At 40.0% G+C, this 25416-nt stretch overlaps 1 protein-coding gene across 1 annotated transcript in view; it reads left to right on the top strand.

Annotated features, from left to right (window-relative positions):
- Positions 1-2500: 2500 nt before the first annotated feature.
- igsf11 (immunoglobulin superfamily member 11) overlaps positions 2501-25416 on the top strand; it is a 108673-nt gene continuing 85757 nt past the window's right edge. The window contains exon 1 of the mRNA XM_044354993.1: positions 2501-3165. Within this exon, the coding sequence (XP_044210928.1) occupies positions 3105-3165 (61 nt within the window). The 5' untranslated portion in view covers positions 2501-3104. The remainder of the gene's footprint in view (positions 3166-25416) is intronic.

A 25416-nucleotide genomic window follows, 5' to 3' on the forward strand; every position in this document is an offset into this window, starting at 1 on the left:
ACAGGTTCAGTATTTCCTGTGTGTGACAATACAGACTGTGTTTGTCATAATGGCTTTGATACAGAAGGGATTCCTCCAGGTGTGACACCAAACCTTGTTTACAGCATCAAACTTTTAAGATACAAGCCGATGTGCTGGATGTTGTTTTCCCTCTGATGCAACTTGCATGAATGCAATATCACAAAATTTACATGACCTTTTTTTAGAAAAGGAGCTGAGCACGCATGTGAGACAAGTTTAAAGTTCAGGCAGGAAGAGAAAGAGAGGAACAAAGAGGGAGATGTGAAGGCTTCGGGGCATCCCTAAGATTCTCTAACTTGTACCTTATATGTCTGCAGTGACAGCTAAACGTCTGTGAAATCCTGCCAACAGCTTTGTGCAGAAGACAGGATGATAAGATAGATGTCCTCCCGTTTGATTTTTCCCTTTTTTAAAGTCTAAAAATCTAATTAGGGGAGAAAATTTAAAGGAAAAAAAAAAATCAGTCGACACCGTTTCTCTTTTGATGTTTGGAAGCTTTTTTTTGGTGAAGACATGGTGCCGACACCAGAAGTCTTGTGAAGTAGGAAAGATGTAAGCAGTCATTTAGTGCTGAGGTGGGCGAGGTTTGATCAGTGGATTAGAGTGATTAGAGGCCTGAACACAGGTTGTTTGATGCAGCCTGCTTATTTTAATCACTGAGTAGTCCTCTTAGCCTGCAGTCACTCTTGAGTAAGTTTTTCTTCCCTTAATGCTGCTCTTCACTGAGGAAATCTTCGAAATGAATGATTTGTCTGTTACACTGCCACACCGCACCACACATTACCGTTTTATTACAACTTACGCACACAAACTTTGACACACTGAGATTAAAAACTCTCAAATGAAATTGTATGTAATTGAGCATTTTATTATCTTTCACATGATTTGGAAATAGAGTGTGTGTGTGTGTGAGTGTGTGTGTGTGTAAGAAAAGACAGTGACAGATATGTGTTTGCTTGTAGGCTCTGTGTGCATGCACAACACAATCTGTAGTCTGTTTGTTTTGTGTGTGTGTTTCTCTTAGTGCCTCTGACATGTAACAGACTTGGACTGAATGAAGAACTCATCTAGAGTGAAGCTCCCATTGTAAACTATCTCTGTGTTACAGTGACACCGCACCGATATTTACATTATAAATTATGAAAATGAATCAGAATGCAGAGTCTAATGTAGCAACAATGAGACTGATGAATTCTATAGTTTTGCCAGAATATGAAGAATAAGGCCTACATTAGCTATGTTATTATTATATATTTCTATTATATTATATTGCTGCTATTTTTTTTTTAGGTTTTTATACTTTTGTGTACTTTTTGTTCTGGGTGAAACGTAATTTCATTTCAATGTATGCGAGTATTGAGAAATGACAATAAAGAAATCTTGAATCTTGAATATTATTGATCATATTTATTATGATTATGTATACTTTAAAAGTGCCATACTTAGCCTAAGTGTGCACATGGTGACTATAAAGAGTACAACATCTATTCTATTCTATTCTATTCTATTCTGTTGTGTTCTCTCGGTATTCTGATCTGTTCTATTACTCTGTTGTGTTCTGTCGGTATTCTCTGGACGCACCGCAGGAGGGCACGAACGTCTCTTTCTCTCTCTCTCTCTCTGGCGTCAGCGGTCTCCCAGCAACAGCCGGGCTCCGGTCACCCGCTGCTGAGCGCCGTCAAGCCGCACAGACACACTCAGACCAAACAGGAAGTCGGGTGGATTTTAACTACAGAATAAATGTATTTTGAGTCCAGGTGAGTTTCTCAGCTCAGCTCACAGTGGAGCTGTTAGTCTGTCTGACTACTGAAGACTGTCTCTAACTCTGCTGCATTTAGACGAGTAAGACTTTTTCAAGGTAGCAGACCCCCAATTGGTTGATTAATCCACGTTTTGTACTTGAGCATTTTGTGCAACAAATACATGAATGAATAAATGAATTCAGCCCAATGAATTAATGCTGCTTTCGATACACAAAGTGGAGCGTAGGCATCCTGGAATGGAGGAGACATTTTAAGTTGCAGGCTATTGCTTGTTAGTTACGGAAGAAGATAGGGCCACATGAGAAAAAACTATTTCAGTACTGAGTTTAAAGTCAGTTAAAAATTTAAATTTTATGTTTAGAACTCTGACTTTAAACTCAGAACTCAAATAATTTTTTCACGTGGCCCTAATCCTCTTCCGTGGCTATAGAAGTTCAACATTGTAGCTTAACTAACTTCTTAAATAAAATAAAATGTGTGGCGCACATATGTAAAGGAGTAAAGTGGTTCAACCCTGCCTGACAGACTGACCTTCTGACCTCTGGCAACCTTTTCCTCCTTAAATGCTCCTCATAAGCTGTGGTAACACTTTAACAAAAGGTAAACAAAACTGTGAGTAGTTACTAAAGAACGAGTGAGGAGCGAATCAGAAACGCCCTGATAATTGATAAAAACTGAAAATTTATAAATGGAATAACTTGAATAACTCCGTGCTGCTCCCTGGATTTTTTATTTTGAAAAATATTGATCGGAAGTGGTGTTGTCTCCAAGTCTGTGTGATTTGCTCCCAGGTCCGCTCAGCTTCAGCAGAGCAGACAGAAACCATGGAGCGCAACAAGACGCGTTGGAGAGACTCACCGAGCGGTCAGGAAAAGTGCCAGTTTCTGATCTGTTTGTAAGTCACTTTCAGCGACAGTGAACAGTTTTCCGTTAATCAGCAGGTGCACACTGAGTTTTTCCAAGCGTGCGTAAATTGACTGGATAGAGGACTAGGAAAGAAAATAGTCTTGGAGTGACTAGCAGCTACCAAAGAACGGGAGGAGAGGATCGGAGTAAAGAGCGCCCGAAGGAGAGACGAGTGCCTGGTGCTGGATAGAAATGCTCGCAAGGTTATTTTTGTCTACGAATTTGAACATTTCACGTTGTTTGGGGAAAATGTCGCTGGTGTGCGCTGCGTAAAATCCCGGACTGCTTGCATGTCTCATGCCATTACAAGGAACAGTTACTTTTCTTCAAGGAAACTGTGAGCGGAGCAGATACAGTCTGAAGAAGGAGGCGTTGGGCTAAAACTGAAAACGACACACTGAACAGTTACGAACCATGGTGAAGTTTCATAACTCGGACCTATGGATAGCCTGGATGGTCATTTTCTGCATGGAGGGTAAGTTGTCTGACACTTGAAAACTTGTGTAGGCTGTCTATTCCCAACTACAATGCACCTTACACACTTAAAAATAATAGTAATAATAGGCGTAATAATAATATTAATAATAGTAGTAACAGTAGTAGTAGGTTAGAGAATTATTTCAAAAGGCTTACAGATTTCGAATCACGTGGACAAATCATTATTACAATACATCTGCATCAGTATTGCAAAAACAGATGTATCTGGAATTAAATTGTGCCACGGGCTCAACCTCTCCACTCCAAGAGCGCGTGCCACAGCCATTTGATCCGCCCTCCCTCCTTAATACTGTATGTTTGGATCAGGCTGACAAATCCCCGGCATTTCCACAAAAAAACAAAGCGCTGATTTAGGATGACTTTTCCCCAGCACTAGTCGCCATGTCATCTCTCCCCCAAAAGCACTTTTGATTGTGCGCGTCTTATCCATAATGCGCTCTGCACTGCCTGATATGCGCGTCTTACACAAGGACTGAAATTACTGCTTTTTTTTCTCTCCCCCGTTAAACCACGCAACCGCCACGGATACACATTTAAAACGTGACACAGTGGTGGGAGAGTCTGTGTTTTGAAATAGAAACGGAGCAGACGGTGAAGGGTTGCGCTGCTAATCCGCCCGATTAACGAGAAGCATGGTGACCAGGCAGCACAGGAGAGCAGGCAACCCCACAGGAAAATCACTATATTTCCCATGATTCTCCTGTGGGACTTCTACTGTGTATGTGTTACTCTAAACTACAAGTTTATCGATCTCATCTTACTTCTTAATGCGGTGGTTTTCTTGAATCCATCAGAGAGAGCATGTAAATTTAGCGAGTTTGTCATACTTTAGGTTGCCTTCATTATGATGTGTTATATAATTTCCCTTAAATATTGTAACCAAGAATGATATTTGTTAAGCAAGCCTGTTAGAATGTTTCCTGTAGTTGAGAGAAAGCTTCGAAGGAATAAAATTGAAAACAACCAAAAATAGAAGCAGCATTTAAGAAATGATTAATAGCACCATTTAATAAATTGATATCTTTTGTATCCACACAAACATGATGGAAGTTAACAGATGAACATGGTTAATATGCATTATAAGATTGTTGAATAACTGGCACTGAAATAAATTCCTTGAAATAATCCTCATCTTTCTTTTCGTATAGTGTACAAGTCTTTCTCTTTTTCAGAAAATAAAGCAGAACAGGGGGCAGAAAAATGCTAGAATACAGACTAAGTCCCCTCAGAGCCTCATGTCGAGAAGCAATAGCATTTCCACTGAACCGCGCGCGCACACACACACACACACACACACACACACAAACACACACACACTGGCCTGACATGTCAATTTGGACAGAACTTGGACAGAGATTGAATTTAGCCCTGATTGCCCAGGTGTTTCACTCCACTGCTCACTTATTTAGCTGTATACCGCTGCAGTGAGTGGATATATGGTGTCTTGTCAGCTTTACTCAGGGTTACACATACACACTCTCTCTCACACACACACACACACACACACATATATATATATATATATATATATATATACACACACACATATACACAAGTTTATTTGATTTGATCAGTCTGGTCCATTGTCTGACAAAATGGTTCAAAATGAAAACAGTGCATTGTGGCCATTCTACAGGAACCTCAGCCACTGCAATAACTGAAGGGTCAAGTCTACAAATGACTCTCAGCAGCTCTATTAACAGTTTTTCCTCTCTCCTCTTGCGTCTTGGTGGGGAGCTGCCAGTGTTTCTATAAATAAATTCTGATGCAGCAAACTCAGTATTGATTGTGGTTTGCTTGTTTTGGCTTTGTGTACTGACCTCCACTTTTTGCATGTCATACATTGTCACTGAATTGATTGGATTAGCTCATTACATTAGCCGATACTGGATCGTTTTGGGTTATTACACAATGAGGCCTGAGTCACTTCACATTTACCTCGCATATATTTATCGTTTTGGGTTTTTTTTTTTTGTCTTGATCTTAATGGACGTGCCATCCGGTATGTTTTTCTGACTGTGGACATACAGTCAACATTTAAGAGAGCTAAAGAGGAAAGTTTTGGAAGACCAGGAAACTGTGAGCAACTATGACAGGAGGAAGGGAAAATTTATAAGTGATTTTGACAGGCGTTAGTCACGGCCAAGTTTATGGCAGGGCCCCCTTCGTACTTTCAGCATTAGTTAGGGGATATGTCATGTCCTTCTTCAACCATCAACGCTCCCGAGTTACACATAAATATTGCATCCCCTCTTCTCAATTAGCAATGGGAATCTCGCAGCGATACACCGAAGAAAAGTTAGTTAGATTTGCACTGCTTGAAGTGTTTGAAGAAAGTTTCTAAAAGTTAGAATAATAAACAGTAGAGGCTTTATGCTAATAAACTGATCGGTTCAGCTGTTGTCACAATGTACCCTCCAGGCGATATCAACACAGAGCTGCTCTGTCCATGCCCCGATTTAACGATTCATCCAAATCAACCCTCAAGGGTGTGGCAGGGACCGATGCGGAGGTCCAATCAATTCAGCAAATTAAATTCAAGAGGAGGTGGTGGCTCTGAACTTTTCAACTACTGCTGCTGTTTGTTTTGGTTGTCTGCATAATAGATCTTATAGAACATTTCAAATTTGCATACACTGAAATGTTCACATTAGGCTCCGGGCTTCCATCCTGCTGTCCATATGTTTGAAATAAAGAGTCCAGTGAGGACGGAGGAGTGCTGGAGCATAAAAAGAAAGACAACATGGAATCTTTCTCTTGCTCATTGACATTCAGGGCATTCATGTTGGCATCAAAGCTGAACTGAGACCAGTTACCCTTCTTCACTTTCTTCTGTGAGCTTGTTAACCTTTGAGGCTCTGCTGAAAGTTCTGGTATGAAATTACATAGAGAGTCTGGTCTGTTTGTTGTTTACATCGTCTCCTTTGCTCAGTTTTCCGATTTCATTTCTCAATAAATCCATCACTCAAATGTGATTTATGCCACTCAGTTGCACTGGGTTCACAGCAGCAGTGGTTTTGGTGAGTTACAGAAAATACATCTAGCTGGCCATAAAGACTAGTTTGAAAAGTGATTTTTTTATGTCTAGGTTCATAAAACCATTGTTTCAATACTATCTCAAGAACTATACTGTATATAATAATGTGTGGCAGGTCTGAAAATCAACAGAATCATGCTTGCTGCTGCAATGCTTCTATTGCCTCTTCAGAGCTGCTTTGTTTTACTCTCTTAGATTTTTTTTGCAGGTAGTTACAGATAATAAAAAATGAGAGGTAACACAGTAACAAGAGTTTTGAACAGCACAGTAAGCCATTTAAACATACTCCCACTTTTGTAACCCTAGGCGATCTTGCAGTGTTTTTTTTTTTTTCTTTTAAATGTCACACACCTAGCATCTTACTTAAAAGAAGCCTCTCAATTAAAAAATCCTGCTCATGGAGAGTGCGTATGATGAAAAATCCTGTCTGTGTCAGATTTATCAGATAAGTAGCGTTTTTTTTTTTCTTCCTCTTTCCGCCTGCTGCTAAAAAGGAGCAGCTGGAACAAGAGTGTTGGACAGATGGAACTTTCCACCTCGATTATTTTTCTCACTAAAAATAACCTCTCAAAAAATTAAAAGACCCCTGGGACCGCTTGCAAAGTGCATGTGCGTGTGTGCGTCCGCGTGTGTATGTGTGAGCGACAGAGGCGCAGAGGACTTCAGACGACGGGGTCCTCAGATGATGGCGGCAGCGGCCATCCTGGGAGTGTGAATGAATAAATGATGGGCAGATATTTGGAGGAGAGAGAGCACAGCGTTTGCCCAGTCCCACGGTCTCTTAAGCACACATTAAACTAGGCCCCAAAGAGTCCACAGGCTGTTCTCGCTGCGCGGCAGTTGGCCAAGCATCTGGGGCAAACATCTGATGTGGTCAGTTCACAGAGGTTTTGGGGTTTAGAGGTTTGTGGCTTTGAGGTTTTTCGGGTTGGTTGTACCTTTAATCAGAGTGGCAAATGAGAGGATCATGAGTGAATCATACGCGTGTAGGGAGCAGGGTGATGGTGATCATGCTGAAATGTGATAAATTGTGTTTTTAACTGCATTGAGTTAGATGATGAAAAAGGGTGTTGGGGAGGTGGGGTGTCACTTATTAAAGCAGAAGCTCATCTGGAGGCACTCAATGCACTTGTCAAACTTGTTTCAGATCCAGGTTTGTACCTCTCTAACATTTCAAGTACCAAACACTTTACAGTGGAAGTTCATTGCAGTCAGTTAAGCAACTCTGTCAACACTTCTTCATTCTGTGCAGAGGTATTGTGCTGTTGTTTTGAAGCATTTTAATTTAATTGAGTGATGAAGACATTTCATCAGTGAATCAAAGTCACTGAAATGACTATTGTAGAAACATGTTGGTGCAACATGGTGGCCTCCGTGGAAGAGGACCAGCTCCCTATGTAGATATAAAGGGCTCATTCTAAGCTAATGAAAACATGATTATTATTTTCATGGGATTATACACTAATTAAAACATACTTATGAATATTATATTCCATTTCTGCAAAGTCTGTTCCGCTAGATGTCACTACATTCAACACACTGCACCTTTAAGTGTATATAAAAGAATCTTTGATCCATAACATGCAGTACATGTGGCATTTGGTAAAGGCTATCTTTTAGGTTCTCATTTAGAGTGTGTGCGTGCGTGCGTGTGTGTGTGAGAAGAGTTCTGGGCTTATACATATTTAAAGCGGATGTCTTCTTCATGTCATGGCACCTTGAAGATCCTCTCCTTGAAATGAGCAGCTTTGCTTTGCTGGCACTTGAGGTTTGACAGGACGTTTGCTGACAGGACTCCCACATCACAGCAGTAACTCAGGACATATTGGGTACATACAGATACAGACGTGGAAATATGGGTGGCTAAGTTAAGAGTCTTGAAAAGTGTGGTTAAAAAAATTAGAAAAAAAAAAAAAGCTTTTAAAAATGTTCAACTCTTTCCAACTATGGATCGGTTATAGTTTGTTGTTTTCTCACACAAAACATGTAAGCAAGCTTTTCAAATTCATGAAATGTCATAGTCATGTTCATGAGTTTAATCATTTCTTATCAGTGATTATTACAAGAGCTCAGCATGACCAAAAGGAGTGATAAAATCTGAGCAAAGTCATGAGTGTGAGTCAGCGCTCTAAACTAGTCACACACTGACTCTGCTCTAACAAGAATAATTATTGTTTCTTTGCACATAAATAGTTGATTCCAATTCTTGTACAGGATGCTTCTCAATATCACATTATTGTTAAAAAATTGCCCAGTTTTCATTTAACCACCAAGATGTATGTTGCAGCATCACAGGCTACACGTTATGCTTGAATTAAAAGACTTTCTTTACTTTATTTATCCTCACAAACCTCACAGAAATATTCCTGTTCTCTGTATCTTTATGACTCCTACTGAAACTTTCAGGTTTGTAACAATCAATGTGAATTGACTTACATTTTACAAAAGCCCTCCTACACCATTCATGTCTCTGTGTGTGTGTGTTTGTGATATATTGCAGCTCTCAATCAGTATCTGCCAGAGAGTCATTAAGTTGATCTCTGGTATTACCAAGAATAGTTACCGTGTTTATCATTGTAAGCCTTTATGAGCTCAGATCAATGGCGAAGGAAATGCTCCCACACACACATTATTCCCACAAGTGTGTGCTAACAGGCAGGGTGTGTGCCTCTTATTCCCCTGGCAAATAAATTACGGTGGATCCCAAAGGATCAAGGTTTCCCTGGATTGTAATGACCTCATCAGTTTGATCCACCAATCACAGTTCTCCAGGTTCCAGACAGTCAGATTGTCTTTTGGGTTCATTAGGCAGATTCATGCTCTCCAGTGAGCTTAATGCTAAGATGAAAGGAAACTCAGTCTGTTCAGCTGTTCATTTTTCTGCAGGGGGTGAATTCGTAAATAGCTCTTGTGACTTGGTCGGTCACAGTTTTTGGAAATAAACTGAAGAATGGGCACATTTCAAGAACAAGCTCACCCTTACTGCCTGCAACTACATGATACGCAGCTTAAAAAGTTCATTTGATGGTTGTTTCTGATAAAGCATTACCCTTAATCAGTCATTTATGCCCTTAATTCATAGAATTTATAATACATTTCCAGAAAGTGATAGTAAATACAGTGATACAATCTCAACAGTGTCCTTAAAAACATGCAATGATGCCAGCAGTAACCCACTGTGTTACAACCGAATCTGAAGTACACAAGATATATTGACAAAGATGTCAATATATATATATATGTATATATATATATATGTGTGTGTATATATGTAAATACACATATTCGTGTCAGAAGCAGCAGTAAACTAATTTAATTAGACAGAAATGGATTAAGTAATTTAAGATCCCAAATCAGCAATTTTAGGGAGAAAATTAAATAGTTCCATGGAGCAAATTAAGTAATTCCAGGGTACAAATTGCTAAATTGAAGGAATGTGATAAGTATTGCACATTGCATGCACAAATTACTGGTGTAATTTGAAGGGAATGACTTGAAATTTGAGAGCACAAATTACTAATTTGAGGGAATGATTAATCATACATTTTAGCCCTTGACACAATCCAGACTCAGCTAAACTGGGGGAGAAGGGAGATGAGGACATATTATGATAATGATGATGTGATCAGTCATCTTCAACATTTCTAAATTGCACAGATTTCACAGCACTGAAGTGTGTAGCACAATAAAAAAAAATCTCCCTCCTGGAAAACAAGCAGTCCATTCCCACTAATAACTTTATGACTGACAGCTACATAAAATGTTGTTGTGGGCGCTGCATTTACAGGAGCCCTGGAGGAATGATGCAGACTCAGCTGTGGGTAGTTTTAGGTCAGACTTTCCTGACATGAGTCCTGAAGCAAGGACTACTGTGCATGCAGGTCTTTTAAACTGTACTCCCGGGGGTACTGTGGCCTTGCATCACTAATTTGAAATTGATTGTTAATCGATCCACACAACAACTAAATGACCCTACAGCTCTTGATGAACACAGCGGCTGAACTCGCTGGTGTCACATTGCGAGATAATGCAGATCCTGTGACCTGCTTTGAGTGCATGGTGGTCCATTGAGTTGCCTTGACCAGATAATTGCGCATGCTCTAAAAATACACTGTAGATAATTTCATATTCCAGAGGAATGTAATTTTGTAAATTGCTCATCGTTGCGCACGATGGGTTGTCTGTGCTCTTCTGTAATGGCTACCTACACTGTTAGGTGCTTCGCTGAGAGCACCTATAGAAATTACTTCTCTCCTTTGAGTTTTTAAAAGCTTCTGACGGTCAGAGGTCTAAAACATGATGTGGTTTTTGACTGAATGGAGACAGCATTGCAAGCTTTTTGCTGCTACTGTCCTACTCTGTGTTTGTGAAAATGTCTTGTGAAAATCATGTTTTTATCCCTCTGACAGCAGCTAGTTTAGTCACTTCCTTTACCTTTCAAGATTGAATAATCCTGCTTCTTCAGAAAAAGTGTGGTCAGGGTGAGCGGAGGAACTTAACTCGAAATCCCTCCGCCTGTCTCGACACCAACTAATGTCATGCTGCTAGTGGAGAAAAAATGCAGAATACTGCAAAGAGGAGAGAGAATAGAGGGGAACAAAGTGAAAAAGGGGACAGATTCTCCTGCATTAAATATGCCCAGGGCTTTTCACTGCCATAGGTAATTCATAAACTGACTGCTGGGGTAAAACTCTGCTGTTTTATTTGTGCTCGTTCTCTCTCATTCAGTGTGAGTGCTCTCAGAATCTATTAACTTTGTGATCAACATCATAAAGAAATACAATGCTGAAGGCAGCAAGGTGGCAGAGAAGAGTTAAAGGGAACTTCTGGTAATAACATTTCATCATAAGTTAATTGTTGAGATGTGGGAACATGGGGACATTGCAAAAAAAAAAGTAAGATGAGAGACAAAACGCTGACACAGTCAGACCATCTTACTGTACATATAAACCCCCAGGTATTTTGAAGAGAAATTGAATGCAAACAGTAAAAATATAACCAAACCCTGTCCATTTAAAACATTTTTGGGGCATTTTGCCTTTATTTGACAGTTGACAGTATATATATATATATATATATATATAGGGAAACAGTAAGGGGGATGACATGCAACAAAGATCCCCATCCAGAATCGAACCAGGAATGTTGCAATTATATATTATGTGTCTTAGACCACTAGACCGCAGAGAAAGCCCAGGTTTCTCACCCTATTGGTCTTTGTTGACATGATGTCTTCGCCTTTACAGATCTCATCAAACTCTTTGGTGAGTGCAATGTTACCATAGCCAAGAGAACAGATCAAATTACTTAATAAAGTTAATATAAGTTGCAATAAGCTGAAATTGTCCTTCAACAAAAACATTGTTGCAATAAGGCCAGCTGTAGTTAGTGGTGTATGTGTGAAGCTAATCCAAGAAACCACAAAGTACGGACACTGAAATGAGATGTCCCTGCAGGAGTGGGAGACGAGCTCTTCAGTGTACACACTTTGGCTTCTCTGTAAATGTGTGTTTACTGCCTGAATCTCTCCCCGTTGGAAAGGTTGCGCAGCAGCTCTCCTTAGTTTCATTATTAGTCCCTCTTTTGTACGGCGCCCCGGAGCCCTGCTCTCTCACTAGTGTTGTTCTTGCGTTCTCTGTCTCTCACTTGTCATTCTTTCAAAATACTCCTCCAATTTCCTTTTTCCTCTCTCTATAATGTCTACATCCCTCTACTTTTCTCTTCATCCTCCTCCTACCTCTGTGTTTGCCTCCCTTTACATCATTCTTTTTCCAATTGCACTCACTTTCACTGTCGTTCTTTTTCACTCGCTGTTTCTCTCTGTGTCTCTCTATCACGCACTCCAAATTTCTGTCTCTTTTACTCTACCCTCCCACACACTCAGCCGACACACAAATGACTTTCCAGGGATGAGGCTGAAAAGTGGTCCCTGGTTGTTCTGTCCTTGCAGACAGCGAATGAGCATGTCAAATCTGATGCATATGAACAGCTAGGATGAATGGTGCGTTAAGGCACACAGTGAGAGAAAGTGAGGCAGAGAGAGAGAGAGAGAGAGACAGAGAGAGAGAGAGAGAGAGGCAAGAGCGAGAGATCCCATCTGTGCATTGTTACAGCAGACTTCACCTTAACGTTGTCACCGTTGTGTCCAGTAGAACAGGAGGGGGCACAGGTGGGACAAACTGGGGAGCACACGCATACAGATACATTTGAAAACACGTTTCACAGACTTACTGTACATTTACAATATGTGCACACACCTACATAAACATATACAAAAACACACAGGCCACAGCAGACACATGAGGACTACAAAAACCTTCATAGTAACACTTCATAGCATTACTACAGTTTGCATGTTCAAAAGTGTATGTATTTGATTATTTGTATTTGGGTTGCTTGGGTTGACCTTTGTATTGCATCCTCTTTTGGAGTGTTCTGTGGTTTGTGGGTGAGGGGAGTTTGGTGTCAAAGAGCTATTTGATGGGTTATTAATGGTAACTATGTGTACCACTACTGTAATTTCACATTATAGTCGAGGCATTTTAGCTAGTGCTCGTATACAGAGACCTACAGTGAGCAACCAGGTCTGCTGGCAAGGACTCACATGATATGTGGATGTTAAGTGCATTGAACCTTTGACCTTTTGGTTTTAGGACTCATTACTTTCATTTTTAACAAAAAGAAAAGAAAAAAAATCTGTGTATATGTGCAGTTCATTGTTTTTTCATAGAGGGACTTGAGCCTGACAGCTTTGACTTTTTTCCCATTTTTTTCTTGACTTTCTCTTCACATTCTAGCATTTTCTGAGATGTTAAAATCACAAGAGGACCACATTTCCTATAAACAAACTGATCTTCTCTGCTTGACTTGTCATTTTTATTTTTTATCGGTTTAGTTTGATGACCCTTTGACCGCTGAAACCTGTTGCGAGCATATTCTAAACATATTCTAAACTGAAAGGAAAAGAAGACGAGCACTGCTTTCTTACATCCTGTGAGACATTCTTCTTGTGGTGATTACGTAGGCGGTGTTAGTCCAACAACAATATAAGGGGCATGGATATCAGGGGGCACCATATGCTGCTGTGCCCCTTCAACCTTTAATCCATGTCTCCACTGTCTTATCTGGTTGCCCTCTCTGACAGCCCGGAGCCTGGTGATGGGGGGGGGCAGGGAAACACTGTCCACTGCGCTGCACACTGCTTTGTATTTGTGCTCAATATGCAAATCCACTCCAGCCCCAGATAGTTTTGCCAGAATATGAGAGGCCAGATTCACCGTCACTCACACAAACACACACGGGCATACCTACCCACCCACACACGAACATGAAGATCCATCTCCTCACTCTCCAACACGCATTAATATCACGAGGATATTGAACAGACTTAACTGATAATGCCAGATAGTACAAACCCCACTGACACACTGTGCATATGTGTGTGCGTGTGTGTCCTATTTGTCCACTATCCTACAAAAAAAAAGCCTTTTAAGTAGATCCCAGCTATTGGAGGAGCTTTAACAAGCGTAACACAATAATGGAATGTTTGTCCATACACTTTTGTTCCACATGACACCGGCTGCAAGGGAGGGTGGAGGGTAGAAACACAGAAACACTCTATTCAGGAAACCCGACAGCCTTGGAGGAGTACACTCATGATGAGTCTGTTATGACATCTAGATAAAGAAACGGTTTTGTGTGAACTTACCACCTCTAAAACCCTTTCAGAGAGCTAATGAGCAAACATATCAAGCAACAATGACTATTGATGTTGATGAGCGCACCATCTCTAAACATGCAACTCTTTTTCCAGTCAGTTCAGTTATTCTTTGTTGTTTTTATCAACCTTTTATTGAGAGACTTTTAACCTTTTTATTTTATTTGCTGGTTTCACAGTCTAACAGTGAAAGCAAGAAACAGCCTGAGCAGTGTTGTTAAGATCTGTTTAAAGATTGTTGCAGTGAAACAGAGTGATCTGACTTCTTTTTGTGATCAACAAATCACAAAGAAATGAATGAGCGTGTTGAACCTACCTGAGCACATGCACTTTATGCCCTCTGCTGTCCACCTTTTCAAGTCCTAATACTTTTTCTTTATGCTTTTATGCTTTAGTACAGCCCCATTCTCTGGTGTATCTTTGAGATTTTTATAGTTACTTATTAATATAACAAGTTCCACTTCAAGTTTTTTTAAAGCTTATAACCACATTCTTAGTTATGTGATTAACAGTGTTTTTCTGTCTATTAATAAAGTTGTATTAAAAAGTATTGAATATAGCTGTTGAACAATCAGTTTGGATCACTCCCCAATACTGGGTTGTCCTTCCTTCTCCCTAACCCCTCTTCTGTTTGCACGCATGCATGGAGTGTTGTGTCCCCAATCAAACTCGCTCTGAGAGTTGTAGCCTTTTGCATTCCCCTGTATGCAGAAATGACTGCGCTCGCCACTGCAGCCTCCCTGGCAGACATTTTACAAATAGCTTAAGAAAAAAAGATGTACAACAATGAGCGAAAGCTAAATTGGATACAATCCTCCTGTTAAATATAAGACAAAGAAAAAAAGATGGTTGTTTAAACTGATGGCGGCTCTAGGACGGGTTAAGGGAGAGTAATGGGACATTAATAATAACAATGTCAACATGAATTGACTATTTCAAAGAATGATGTGGTGCAAGGGCGAAATCCTCACTCAGACTTTGGGGGGGACTGAGTGGGGAGTGAGTTAGAGAATAACAGTGTGTGTGAGTGAAGATAATGCATCTGGTTGTGCCATGATAACTGGAAACATATCAGCAAGTGAATACCAAATTCTTACATTTAATAACTACTATACTTGATGTTGAAATTTAAATACCACAGAATTTATTTCACTGACTTTCAAAACCATCTCTCTTAATTTTCACTTCCTGAAATCCTGAATACTCACTTTCAAGTTTTGCAATTCCAAAAACTTAATTTCCAGTATATATTTATTTTAGGGTTCTCAAACTCAGAGAGAGAATTCATGTGCCATCTATCCTTTATGTTCAGATCTGAATATTAAGCATCTGATTTTCACCAAGTGGATTTTAGCAACCAGTTTTAGAGTTTTTGACTTGATTAGAACTTTCCGATCTGATTTGAGCTAATTCAACAACTTCAATATAGCTTTTGAATATTAGGGAGGTGAATTTTCTATCTGCATTTGAGAAACCCAAGATATATATACTGGAAATTAAGTTTTTGAAGTTGAGCAACTTGAAAGTGACCATTGAAATTCAGACCACGTAATTTCGGAAAGGTGGTTTTCAAAGTCAAACATTTCAGTGCAATAAATTCAGTGGTATTTAACAACATTAAAGTATTCAGTAGTGATAAAATTTCAAAATGTGGTGATATAATAATTGCTGATATAATTCAAATTATTATTGCACTTATTTGCTTTCATAGTTGTGTTTTAGCAGCACTTCAAAAATTGTCCTGACAGATCCTGTGAAATGATGTTCGGGAATAATTTAACAGCCTGTGGTGATATCTATGGCTGGTATATCAGCTTTTGTTCATCTGAGTACAGATTCAAAGCAGAAGACTGTGAAGCTCTCAAAGTTCCCACACTCTGTGTGACACTGAAGTTACAGACTTTTAGTTGTTAAAGCAAGCCCAAAATCATGCGTCTAACTTTAATATATGCGCATGTATAATTTCAGTGTCACAGATAATGTAGGAAATTTGAGGCTCAGATTTCTCTCACAGCTGTTGACTCTGACTCTGAACACATATGTTCACTAAACAACCTTTTTTTCACAATCTTTAACCTCACCATTACCTTTACCACCACCTTTATTGATGTGCAATACGGGGGATACACACTTATAAAACACAGACGTAAAAAACAGGTGGGGTCAAGAAAAATAACTTGGTAACTCACCTCTGTCTCTACTACACTGTCCCTGTCATCCCTTTCCTCCATGCTGACTACATGCTGGTTCTCCTAAATGAATTACAGCAACAGATGCATAATAGTGAGATAAAGAAAGCAGACTTTCCCGTACAATTCTGTTCATCCTAAGACAGAGACATGTGTGCACATTGGATATGGATATGTGACTCACATGATTAAAATGAACACAATTATCTTTACCACAGGCAATGTGTAACTTAAGATGCACACATAGGCACAGGCACACTAAATGAAAGATTTATGAGATTTAACATCTGTTTTCCCTCACTTGTGCTTCTAATGATTGCTCAATAAATCACAAGTATGCACATGTTATATTGGACACTTATTCATCATCTGTTTCAGTTTTGTAATTAGGATGAGTAAGGCAAACACAGAGAATGAAAAGAATCAGTGTAACCACTAGCATGTAGTGAATATTAAGTGCAGAATTGCCTTTTACTGCAAAGACATTCTCTCCCTCTTTGCCAGTGCTATGTGATAATAAAATCATCCTAAACAATGCTGACAGTCTGTGGAACTCACTTGACTTTTAGGCTGTTTCGTAAAGAAATGCCATATATCTGGCCCAGTCCTTTTCCCTCACGACTCACTCATAGTTGCTGAGTTGCTCTGACTGCAAGGCCAGCAGTGATAGAGGATCAAATCATTTATGTACTGACAAACAAGAACCATACACATAAAACTAACATTATCATGCCTGCCTGTTAGGGATATAAACAGTTTGGCTCTTTAACTTACAAACTTACCTACACACATACATAGCATACATACATGTAAACACTGCAACACTGACAGGAGAAACAATATTAGTGGGTTAAGAGACAGAGACCTCAGGACAACAGCTAGTGATATGGAGGTTGGCTGCTAGTCAAGTTCTACAAACTTTTTTGTCTCGCCCCTGACAAACTCTGAAATAATGAACTTCAACACAACCCGCGACGTGCTGCCAACAATATTTGGTGTGCGAGTGTTGTTTGAGTAATACAGTGTCTTGGTGCCAACCTGGAACCCGCATCTCATCAGTCTGCTTTCTGTCTGCCTCTTTTCCTCTGTCTCTGTCTTTTGTTTCTTTTGTGGGACGTCATTAGGTACTAGTGCAATCAATGCTGCCTCCACCCGACTGAGTGTAATTTAACACAGAAAAGTAACTGACAATGCAGTTTCATGAGCTTCGACCAATTTCCCTCTTTCGTACATTGGGGGGGGGGGGGGGGGTGTCCCCTGGTCCCCTGTGGCAATTACGCACATGATGTGGTGTGATATTCTATTGTATAGTGTAAAAAGAGTGTATAGATCATATACAGTTTTACCTTTTCAGATGAGATAAAATTAAAATGCAGTAAGTTATTGTGTTATAAAACAGATATTTGAATGATTCAACTCAGCATAGCATGATGGAACATCTCTCAGAAGGCGAATAGACAACATGGGAAACCTTCTGACCTCACATACTGTGTAAGCGACAGTCAAGTGAGCTGATCGGTGTTGTTGGGTTATTTCTGCAGAACAGACTCTAGGTTACTCGGTACTTTTGGCTTTTTTCCACACCTTTGTAATTTCATTATCAACAATATAAAAACCTTCCTTGTTGCTTTTTTATGACCGAAGAGGCTGTAACATGCTTACTTGCCTCCTCGGATGAGCCGTGGCTGCTGATCTGTACCCAGCTTGCCTGCTAAGAGGTGATTTGTGAATATGGAACAATGTGTAAACTATTGAGCCAAGGCCCAAATCATCTGCTAAGACAGGCTTTGCTACAGATTATGTCTGTCATTTGGTCTGTGACCCTGGTTTATAGATTATAGATAGCTTTGGCTTTATTTGATCAGTTCAGTGACACACAAGCAAGGCCATGCATGCGAACACACTAAGGTCTAGAGACTATTGTAGAATTACAAAGGCAAGCATTGTTTTATTGTAATTCACAAAATGTGAAACTACCCTTTATATCAGTTTATTTTACATTTCTCTTTGCTTTTCTATTTTTTACATGTTGTAAGTGCTTACCAAAACTTTGTCCAGAAATTTCCAAAATCAAAACCCAACTGGAAATGGGTATCAAAGAGGAGATGATGCAATGTTTCGCTACAGGTCTTTGCAGTGTTGCCCATAACAGGTTCACTTCAGAGCAGAGAAAGGTCCAGCTGTGGTGAGTGATAGTTGGGTGAAGGTCAAGTTTGTTTACACAGCCCTTCACATATATCACCACAAAGGACTTTGCTTTCCTGCTTGGTAAAACCATGGTATATAATAGTGTCTGGACAAGACAACACACACCTTAAGCAGACAACTCCTACTAGACAGGAAGTGAGTGTGATGATACAGGAACAAAAAAGGCAGCTCTGGACTGAGTAGTGGGGAGCTGTAATGCTCTTTAAATCTGTGTATTCCCCAAGATAAACAGTGGATAGCATTTGAAGATTCCTTCAGGTTTATCTTCCTGAGGGGATAGTGGTTCTAAAGATATGTAGCTTGGTAGGAAATGCTCTGTTGCTCGCTAATTTCCTCTTGATTGTTGGTGACAGTCTGCCAACCAGCACCCTGTGATCGGAAGGCGTGACAGGGTACATACAGGATGCTGAGATCAGATAAATATGATTGTGTGAGCTTGTTTACTATTGATATGCTAGTAGAAGCTATTTGAAATCAGATCTGGCTCAAACTGTGTGCTAGAAAGTATGCAGTGTGATCAAATCTTCTGATTTGCTGTAATATTCTTCAAGCAGCATTTTGCAGCATTTTTGAATTTTTAATACTGGTAATTGGTAGCCTGGATATCATGACATGGAAGTACATGCCTGTTGATGAAACAACATTAGCTAAATTTAGTAATTTAATATTTATTTAGCAGGAGGCCCTGGGCTTTTCTTCTTGGTGTCCAGGAAAGCATTTCAGCACATGTAAGTCATAAATAGCAGTGGGCCTAGTAATGAACCTTGCAGCACGCTCAAGTTTACTTGTCAGAAGAACTCTTCCTTGAGAGTGTAGTCTATTGAGATGAAATATTTCAAGGCTTAGTTAAAATGATTAGAATTGTCAACTCTTGAAAGAATAGTAATCGACCAGCTACATTTCTGTCAAGGAATTCAGAATAAAAGAGACAATTTTCAGTTGTTTGACGACATTAAGACATGAAGGACAAAATGAACATCAGTAAGTAGGATTTTAAATAGATTCCTAAAGTAAAATTAAGTGTATGTGCTATGTCAGTGGATATTTGCAGATAAAGGTTGGAAAGGTTGATGCTTTTGGCCTGCTGTTCCTACAAATAGAGTCTCTTGTTGTTTTTTGTTATCAATTGCTCCTATATACATACACACATGTGTACACACATTGACACAGGCAAGACATGCAAAGATGTGCACATCCACACAATGTCAAACAATCCAATTAGCTACCATCTAGTCAATTGGGGTAATTACCCAGAGACTATTAAGTCGTTTTCTCCCTGTGCACTATCACAACTGTAATTATGGCAAAGCAACAATGATGTGCAATTACAATTCACTGTCATTGCTCCATTGTGATGTGGTGTCAGCAGACGGGGTGTAGAGATGATTGGGAATTGCACTATGTAATATTGATATACATAGAAGCCGCAGGGTGGAGAAAAGGGGAGAGAGAGAGGGACAGAGAGTATCCTCGCAAGGACCTGTGAGTCGCGGTCCCACTCTTCATAAACATATCTCATAATCAATGGCAGAATATCAAGTGATCCATCTTCTCCAGCCTGTAAACGGTTGACATTTTTCCTTTATTAAAGCTGTGAGATGAAACGCAGGGTTTTAATGATGACACGAGATGATCAATGACTCCATTGTACTCAGCAGGAGGGTGCTTTATTAACATGGGGCATTGTCCTGTTCCAAAACGATTTCTCCGCATTTAGAGGATGATTTCCCCATTGGAATTTGGGTCTTCGATGGCCAGAGCTGAATGTGTGGCTCTTCCTCTTTTGTGCATTGTAATCAAGCAGAATAGAGCTGTGTAATGCTTGGAGAGATGGAGAGAGAACTAGAGAGAGATGTAGCTTGTCTTTATTACTGTACCACTGGATGATGAGAGATGTGGAGATGTGTGTTGTGTATTAGAGCACAATGGGAAAAAAAATTGCCCTTTGTTAAAATGAAGATAGGCTAGAATCAGGCCCATAGAGACTGCCATCAGCCTGTGCAGCCACATGAGATGCTATTCACCATTGTTATAATAAAACACTGCTTAGATAAAAACTCATGAATACAGGTTGCAGAGCTGAGACAGCTACTCTGTAACGAATTACACCGCCGCCATGCACAGTGGGGAGAGAAAAAATGACTCCAATTTCAATTAATCCTTGTTTAAATTAGGATGAAAGATTAATAGAGAGAATCGGCTGCACAGATGAGATGAGGTGTGTTTGATACAGTGTTTCACAGTGAATTTTCAAAGCATCACAGACACTGAGAGGGTTGGGGTGGGGGGGTAGTGGGTTGAGAGCTTAACTTTTAAAGGACATGAGTGGGAGAATAACTGGAGACCAGTTGACTGTAGATGGAGAGGTGAAATTGAAAAGCAAATGAAGCACATTTCTCACCTGGTTGAGCAGTCGGTCAGAGGCTGAAGCTGTGCCTGAGAACAGTGGGAAAGATGCAATGTGTGTGGGCGGAGACCAGAGAGAAAGTGCTGGGACCGAACTGGATGAGGTACAAAAGAGAAGTGACAAACCTAAAAGGGGGGTTGCAGAGAGGAAGAAAAAAAAGAGCAACCACAGGTCTAAGGAAGCTTAAAAGGATGCTGATATGACAACCTCATACACCTTCAGTTATCTGTTTAATTAATTGCCTCCTGCCGCTTTTTTTTTTATTATCCTTCCACTCCTCCTCCTTTCAACTCAAAAAAAACATCTGGAGCTTGCAGCCTAAATTCCCCTCTCTTAAACCATTTAACACTTGTTTGCTCCGTGCCATCCCTCGATCTTCCTCCGCTTTCTGTTTAGAAGGCAGAGGACTCTCGACAGCCCCAATGCTTGATTTACCATATTTTCATTTAATTTCTCTCTCTTCCCTTCTTTTCCTGACCCAGGGAGATGTGAATGAAAATGAAAAACGACAGTAAAAAAAAAAAACAACAACTTTATTTTTACAGTTCATTTGCACTACATTTTTTCTCCCATAGCCTGGTGGAGACTCAGGTGGGCATGAGTATTAATAGCTTCCCTCGTTTGTGACGTCAGCTGAAATCACACATGTGCCTCTTAACGCTCAGATGGTGTTTTATGTTAGACACATCACCCTCAGCGGTTATTTAGTCAGTGCTGTAAAGCACTTGTCAGTATAAAACAGGATAAAAAAATCTAATTTTTCTCTCCTCCTGCCTGCCTTTTTGCCTCTTAACCACAATGATGCATTTATTTTCATGCATTTTCTGTCTTTCTTTATCTGGTTGTGTTTGTACCTCGCCTATCTATTGCTAACCTGCTCTCTGCTCCCTCTACCACTCTTCCTCTCCAAATCATTCTGCTCTTTAATGTAATTGTCAAGCAGTATTTCATTCCCTCTCTTCCCTCTATTTCTCTGCATACGACTAATCTCTCTCACTCCCTCTCTCTTCATTGAAAAAGGCCTGCATAGTCTGCCTGAAAGCTTTGTGGGGTCCTAAATGCTAAATGCCAGTCTGTCTCTGCCAGGCGCCCGCTTAGTGCTGGTCTCCTTGGTGATGAGACTGGCAATCAGGCCGTTCTGCACTAGACACTAAGGGATTTGTGATTGTGCATGCATGTTTGCGTGACTGCGTATGTTTGTGTCAGCGTACAGTAGATTTGTGTGTGTCTCTGCCCCCTATCTGTGTATAGACGTGTCCTGTATGTAAGGGAGAGAAAGCAGGGTGGTGCAAGGGACATGGATTCACTGGCTCATTATCATGTGAATGCATTATGTTTCCTGTCGACATGCCTCTGCCAAACAAGGGGGCCCCTGTTCTCTCTGCCAGGGCTCGAGCACCACAGCGGCCAGGCCCCAACGTGGTGCGGTTCTGCGCTGGCACAATTCACCAGGAGTTTAGCTCTACAGACACTGCTGTTGGCCTCATCGTGATTCAGTCCATCTGTACTGGCATCTCAACAGCCGGGAAAGGAATGAAACAGGGAAGACTCTATTCAGAAACTTTAATTTAAATGACTGATGGAGGGTTTGTTACACGTGAGATTGAAATACTTCAGATGATATAGTCCTGACTTATATGTACAAAAAGATTATGTTATGATGTGCAAAATACATCAATATTGTAATGACAAAGTTTCATAGAGGATGGAAAAAAATTACAGAAACACCCTACAAATGTAATAAATACAGTAGCTCTGCATTTAATAGCATATACACTCACTGAGCACTTTATTATGAACACCTGTGTAATCTAGTGCAATCCAATACAACAGCTCTGCCATAAATAATACTTTTACAAAGCTTATACATTTTCAGTCTTTGTCGACATTGTTAGAAAGGATTCCACTACTACTATTTTGTTTACTGGATTGCATTAGATTGCACAGGTGTTCCTAATAAAGTGCTTGATAAATGTAAATGCATGAGTATTGCTAAATACCTTGTAAGTGTGTTTTCTTGTGACCAGTCCTCCACTTTGCCAGTACAGTTTTCCTGTTTTTGGCGAAAACTACAAAGGTACAGAGAGGCTTAATGGTTGCTGCCAATCATTTGTAATCATATTATGAGGAGTCTGTAGAAGGGCATGTGTCCATCCTATCAAGTGCTGACCATGCCACTGATTAATAAACCACTTCAGTTGATTTTTGTTCTCCAATCCCAAGATGATTAAATAGCCAATTGGAGGAGGACTTTCCTTACAATCAAACCTGTACTCTCTGTAGAACCACCTAGCAGATGGCTTTTGCTGTTACCATCACCGGCCTTCTAATACTCTACAACAGACTCCCTACATTGGAGCTAGTTCTCTTGTTGCTGTTGGGGGTATTGATCAGACTGACAGAGACTAATTCTTTGATACACAGGCGTGGAGTTATATGTTAGCCCTGTGGTCTGAGCTTTCACATCTCACTGGGACCAATTTAAAGACCTGAATAGCCAAGGGTCCAAACAGCATGACCCCCTGTGCTCGTGCAAACCTGAGGTGTTGTAATGCTGTATGTGCTGGGTTTTGGTTTGTGTGTCAGGGCAGGTGCTGTACGTGTGCGTGTGTGAGTGTGATGGAGGGGTAAGTGTGAATCGGGCTCTAAAGTACTTGCGTAAGCAATATTGAGGTGCTTTTACTTGCATCTGTGAGCGATTGCACGCAGCTCGTACACTTATTATGTATAAATGTGTGGTTGAATAACACCTATGAAGCCTGAGTGAATAAGTGTATTGTAGGCAGACGCAGTTACCCAGAAAATGGCTGTGCTGGGGGGTAAAGCCTCATGTATTATGAAGTTATATCACCAGTTACTGTCTGCGGTTTGAACTCAGGTGGAGGTGAATTATAACTTATATAAATTATAAATATTTTTTGTTTGTTTGGGTCTGCTTATTTCATACCTTACATGGTGTAGCACAACTCGCAAAAGGCACAGAAATAGAAAAATACATTTCAGAGTGAGCACTAATCCAGCACAGATTTTGCTTGATTACAGTTTGTACAATTTGTAGAACGAGGCTTCCATCACATGTCAGAAAACAAAATAAGGTGTTGGATCTGATTGAGGGAGAGCATACAAATAATCTGGCTTCCTCCACTTCCATATTGACTGTAAAATGACCTTATGATAAAAGCATATGTGAATCCACTAAGTTGGCTCCAGCAGTCTCATGCTTGAACGTATCTGTGCCAGACTGAGCCACTCTAACGGCTCTTATTTCCTTCACACTTATTCCAATTAAAACATGACATGATTAAAGGCCAGCAGTCTGCTTGGTAATATGTATGTGCGAGTGCATGCGTGTTTATCGGTAAAAAGAGAGAGACAGACAATGTGTGTGTGTTTGTCAGTGTGAGTTGAGCAATGTTGGCAAGTGTTTCTGTATCATGTCTTTATTATCTTGGCCTGTTGGTGTGCATGTGTGCATTATCTTTGCTTAACAGTGCGATCGCATGTGCATGTGTGTGTGAGTGTGTGCATGTGTCTTTATTATCCTGGCTTATTGGACGTCTGTGCCAAGAGTTCTCAGTTCACACACTGGGTTAATTGACCTCTAGGGACATTTTTCTCTTCTGTGATAATGAATGTCTGGATTATATGATTATTCTGCGTTTGCCTCAGATGTGAGATTTGTTAGGGCTTTGAGTTCTGAGGTGGCTCATTATTTTTTTAAATGAGACATTTGAACACACCATCTCTCATATCTTAAATGTTTCTTTGATGGCTGCTTCAGAAATATTGCCAATGTAAAACATTTGATAACATTTAGATTAACTCGCTCTTGCAGTGTGGAGATTAAAATGTGATTATTTATTTTCTGAATTTAATGTTGGTATTGCTACAAAGAATATTTCCAGAATTCTTTTCCCACCACATTTAAAATGAGCAAATCACACCGCATTTAAACATATTACAGTGCAGTGAGTATATCTAATTGACAAAAATGGACTTGGACAGACCACATTTTCAATAATCTCCAGGTAATAATATCCCCCCCTGAAATGGATATTCAGTGTTTTGGAACAGAACTCTTCATTTGTTTTGTTCACGTGCAAATACATTTTATATGAGCAATATTAAAAGGTCTGATCATCAATGATTAATAGTCTTTGTGCTGTAATGTAGGTTAGGGCCCAGGAGGCTAGTGAGCTGTAACGTAAAACAAACAAATCATTCTCCATAAAGGGAAACATCTTTTAACACCCTCTCCTCTGTAGCCTGCATTGTAATGACCTGTATTCCCAACAACAGAGAGCAGACGATGAAAAATTATCAATGTGATGAAATCATGAGGGGTTTTTGTTACCTGTGTTTAAATTTGTTTTCCATATTCTCAAGGACAGTGTGTGTGTTTTTTCATGCTAAACGCACATACACATGAGTGGGCACACACACTCACTCAGAGGCATTCACACCTACACAATCAAAGAAACTAAACTAATGAAGCCTTTCTGAAACAAACAACTTGATTAAGACTCAGGAGGGGGAGAGAATCAGGTGTGAACACTGTGGGTCATGAAATCATGTGTGAACATATGCCAAGGATGTGTTTTTAAAGCTGTTTGTATGGTTTTAAGAAATGCTCTACCTCCTGTGGGACTTTCTTTGGGCATGTTATCTCC

Source organism: Thunnus albacares, chromosome 6, assembly GCF_914725855.1.
Source record: "Thunnus albacares chromosome 6, fThuAlb1.1, whole genome shotgun sequence".
Classification (NCBI taxonomy): domain Eukaryota; kingdom Metazoa; phylum Chordata; class Actinopteri; order Scombriformes; family Scombridae; genus Thunnus; species Thunnus albacares.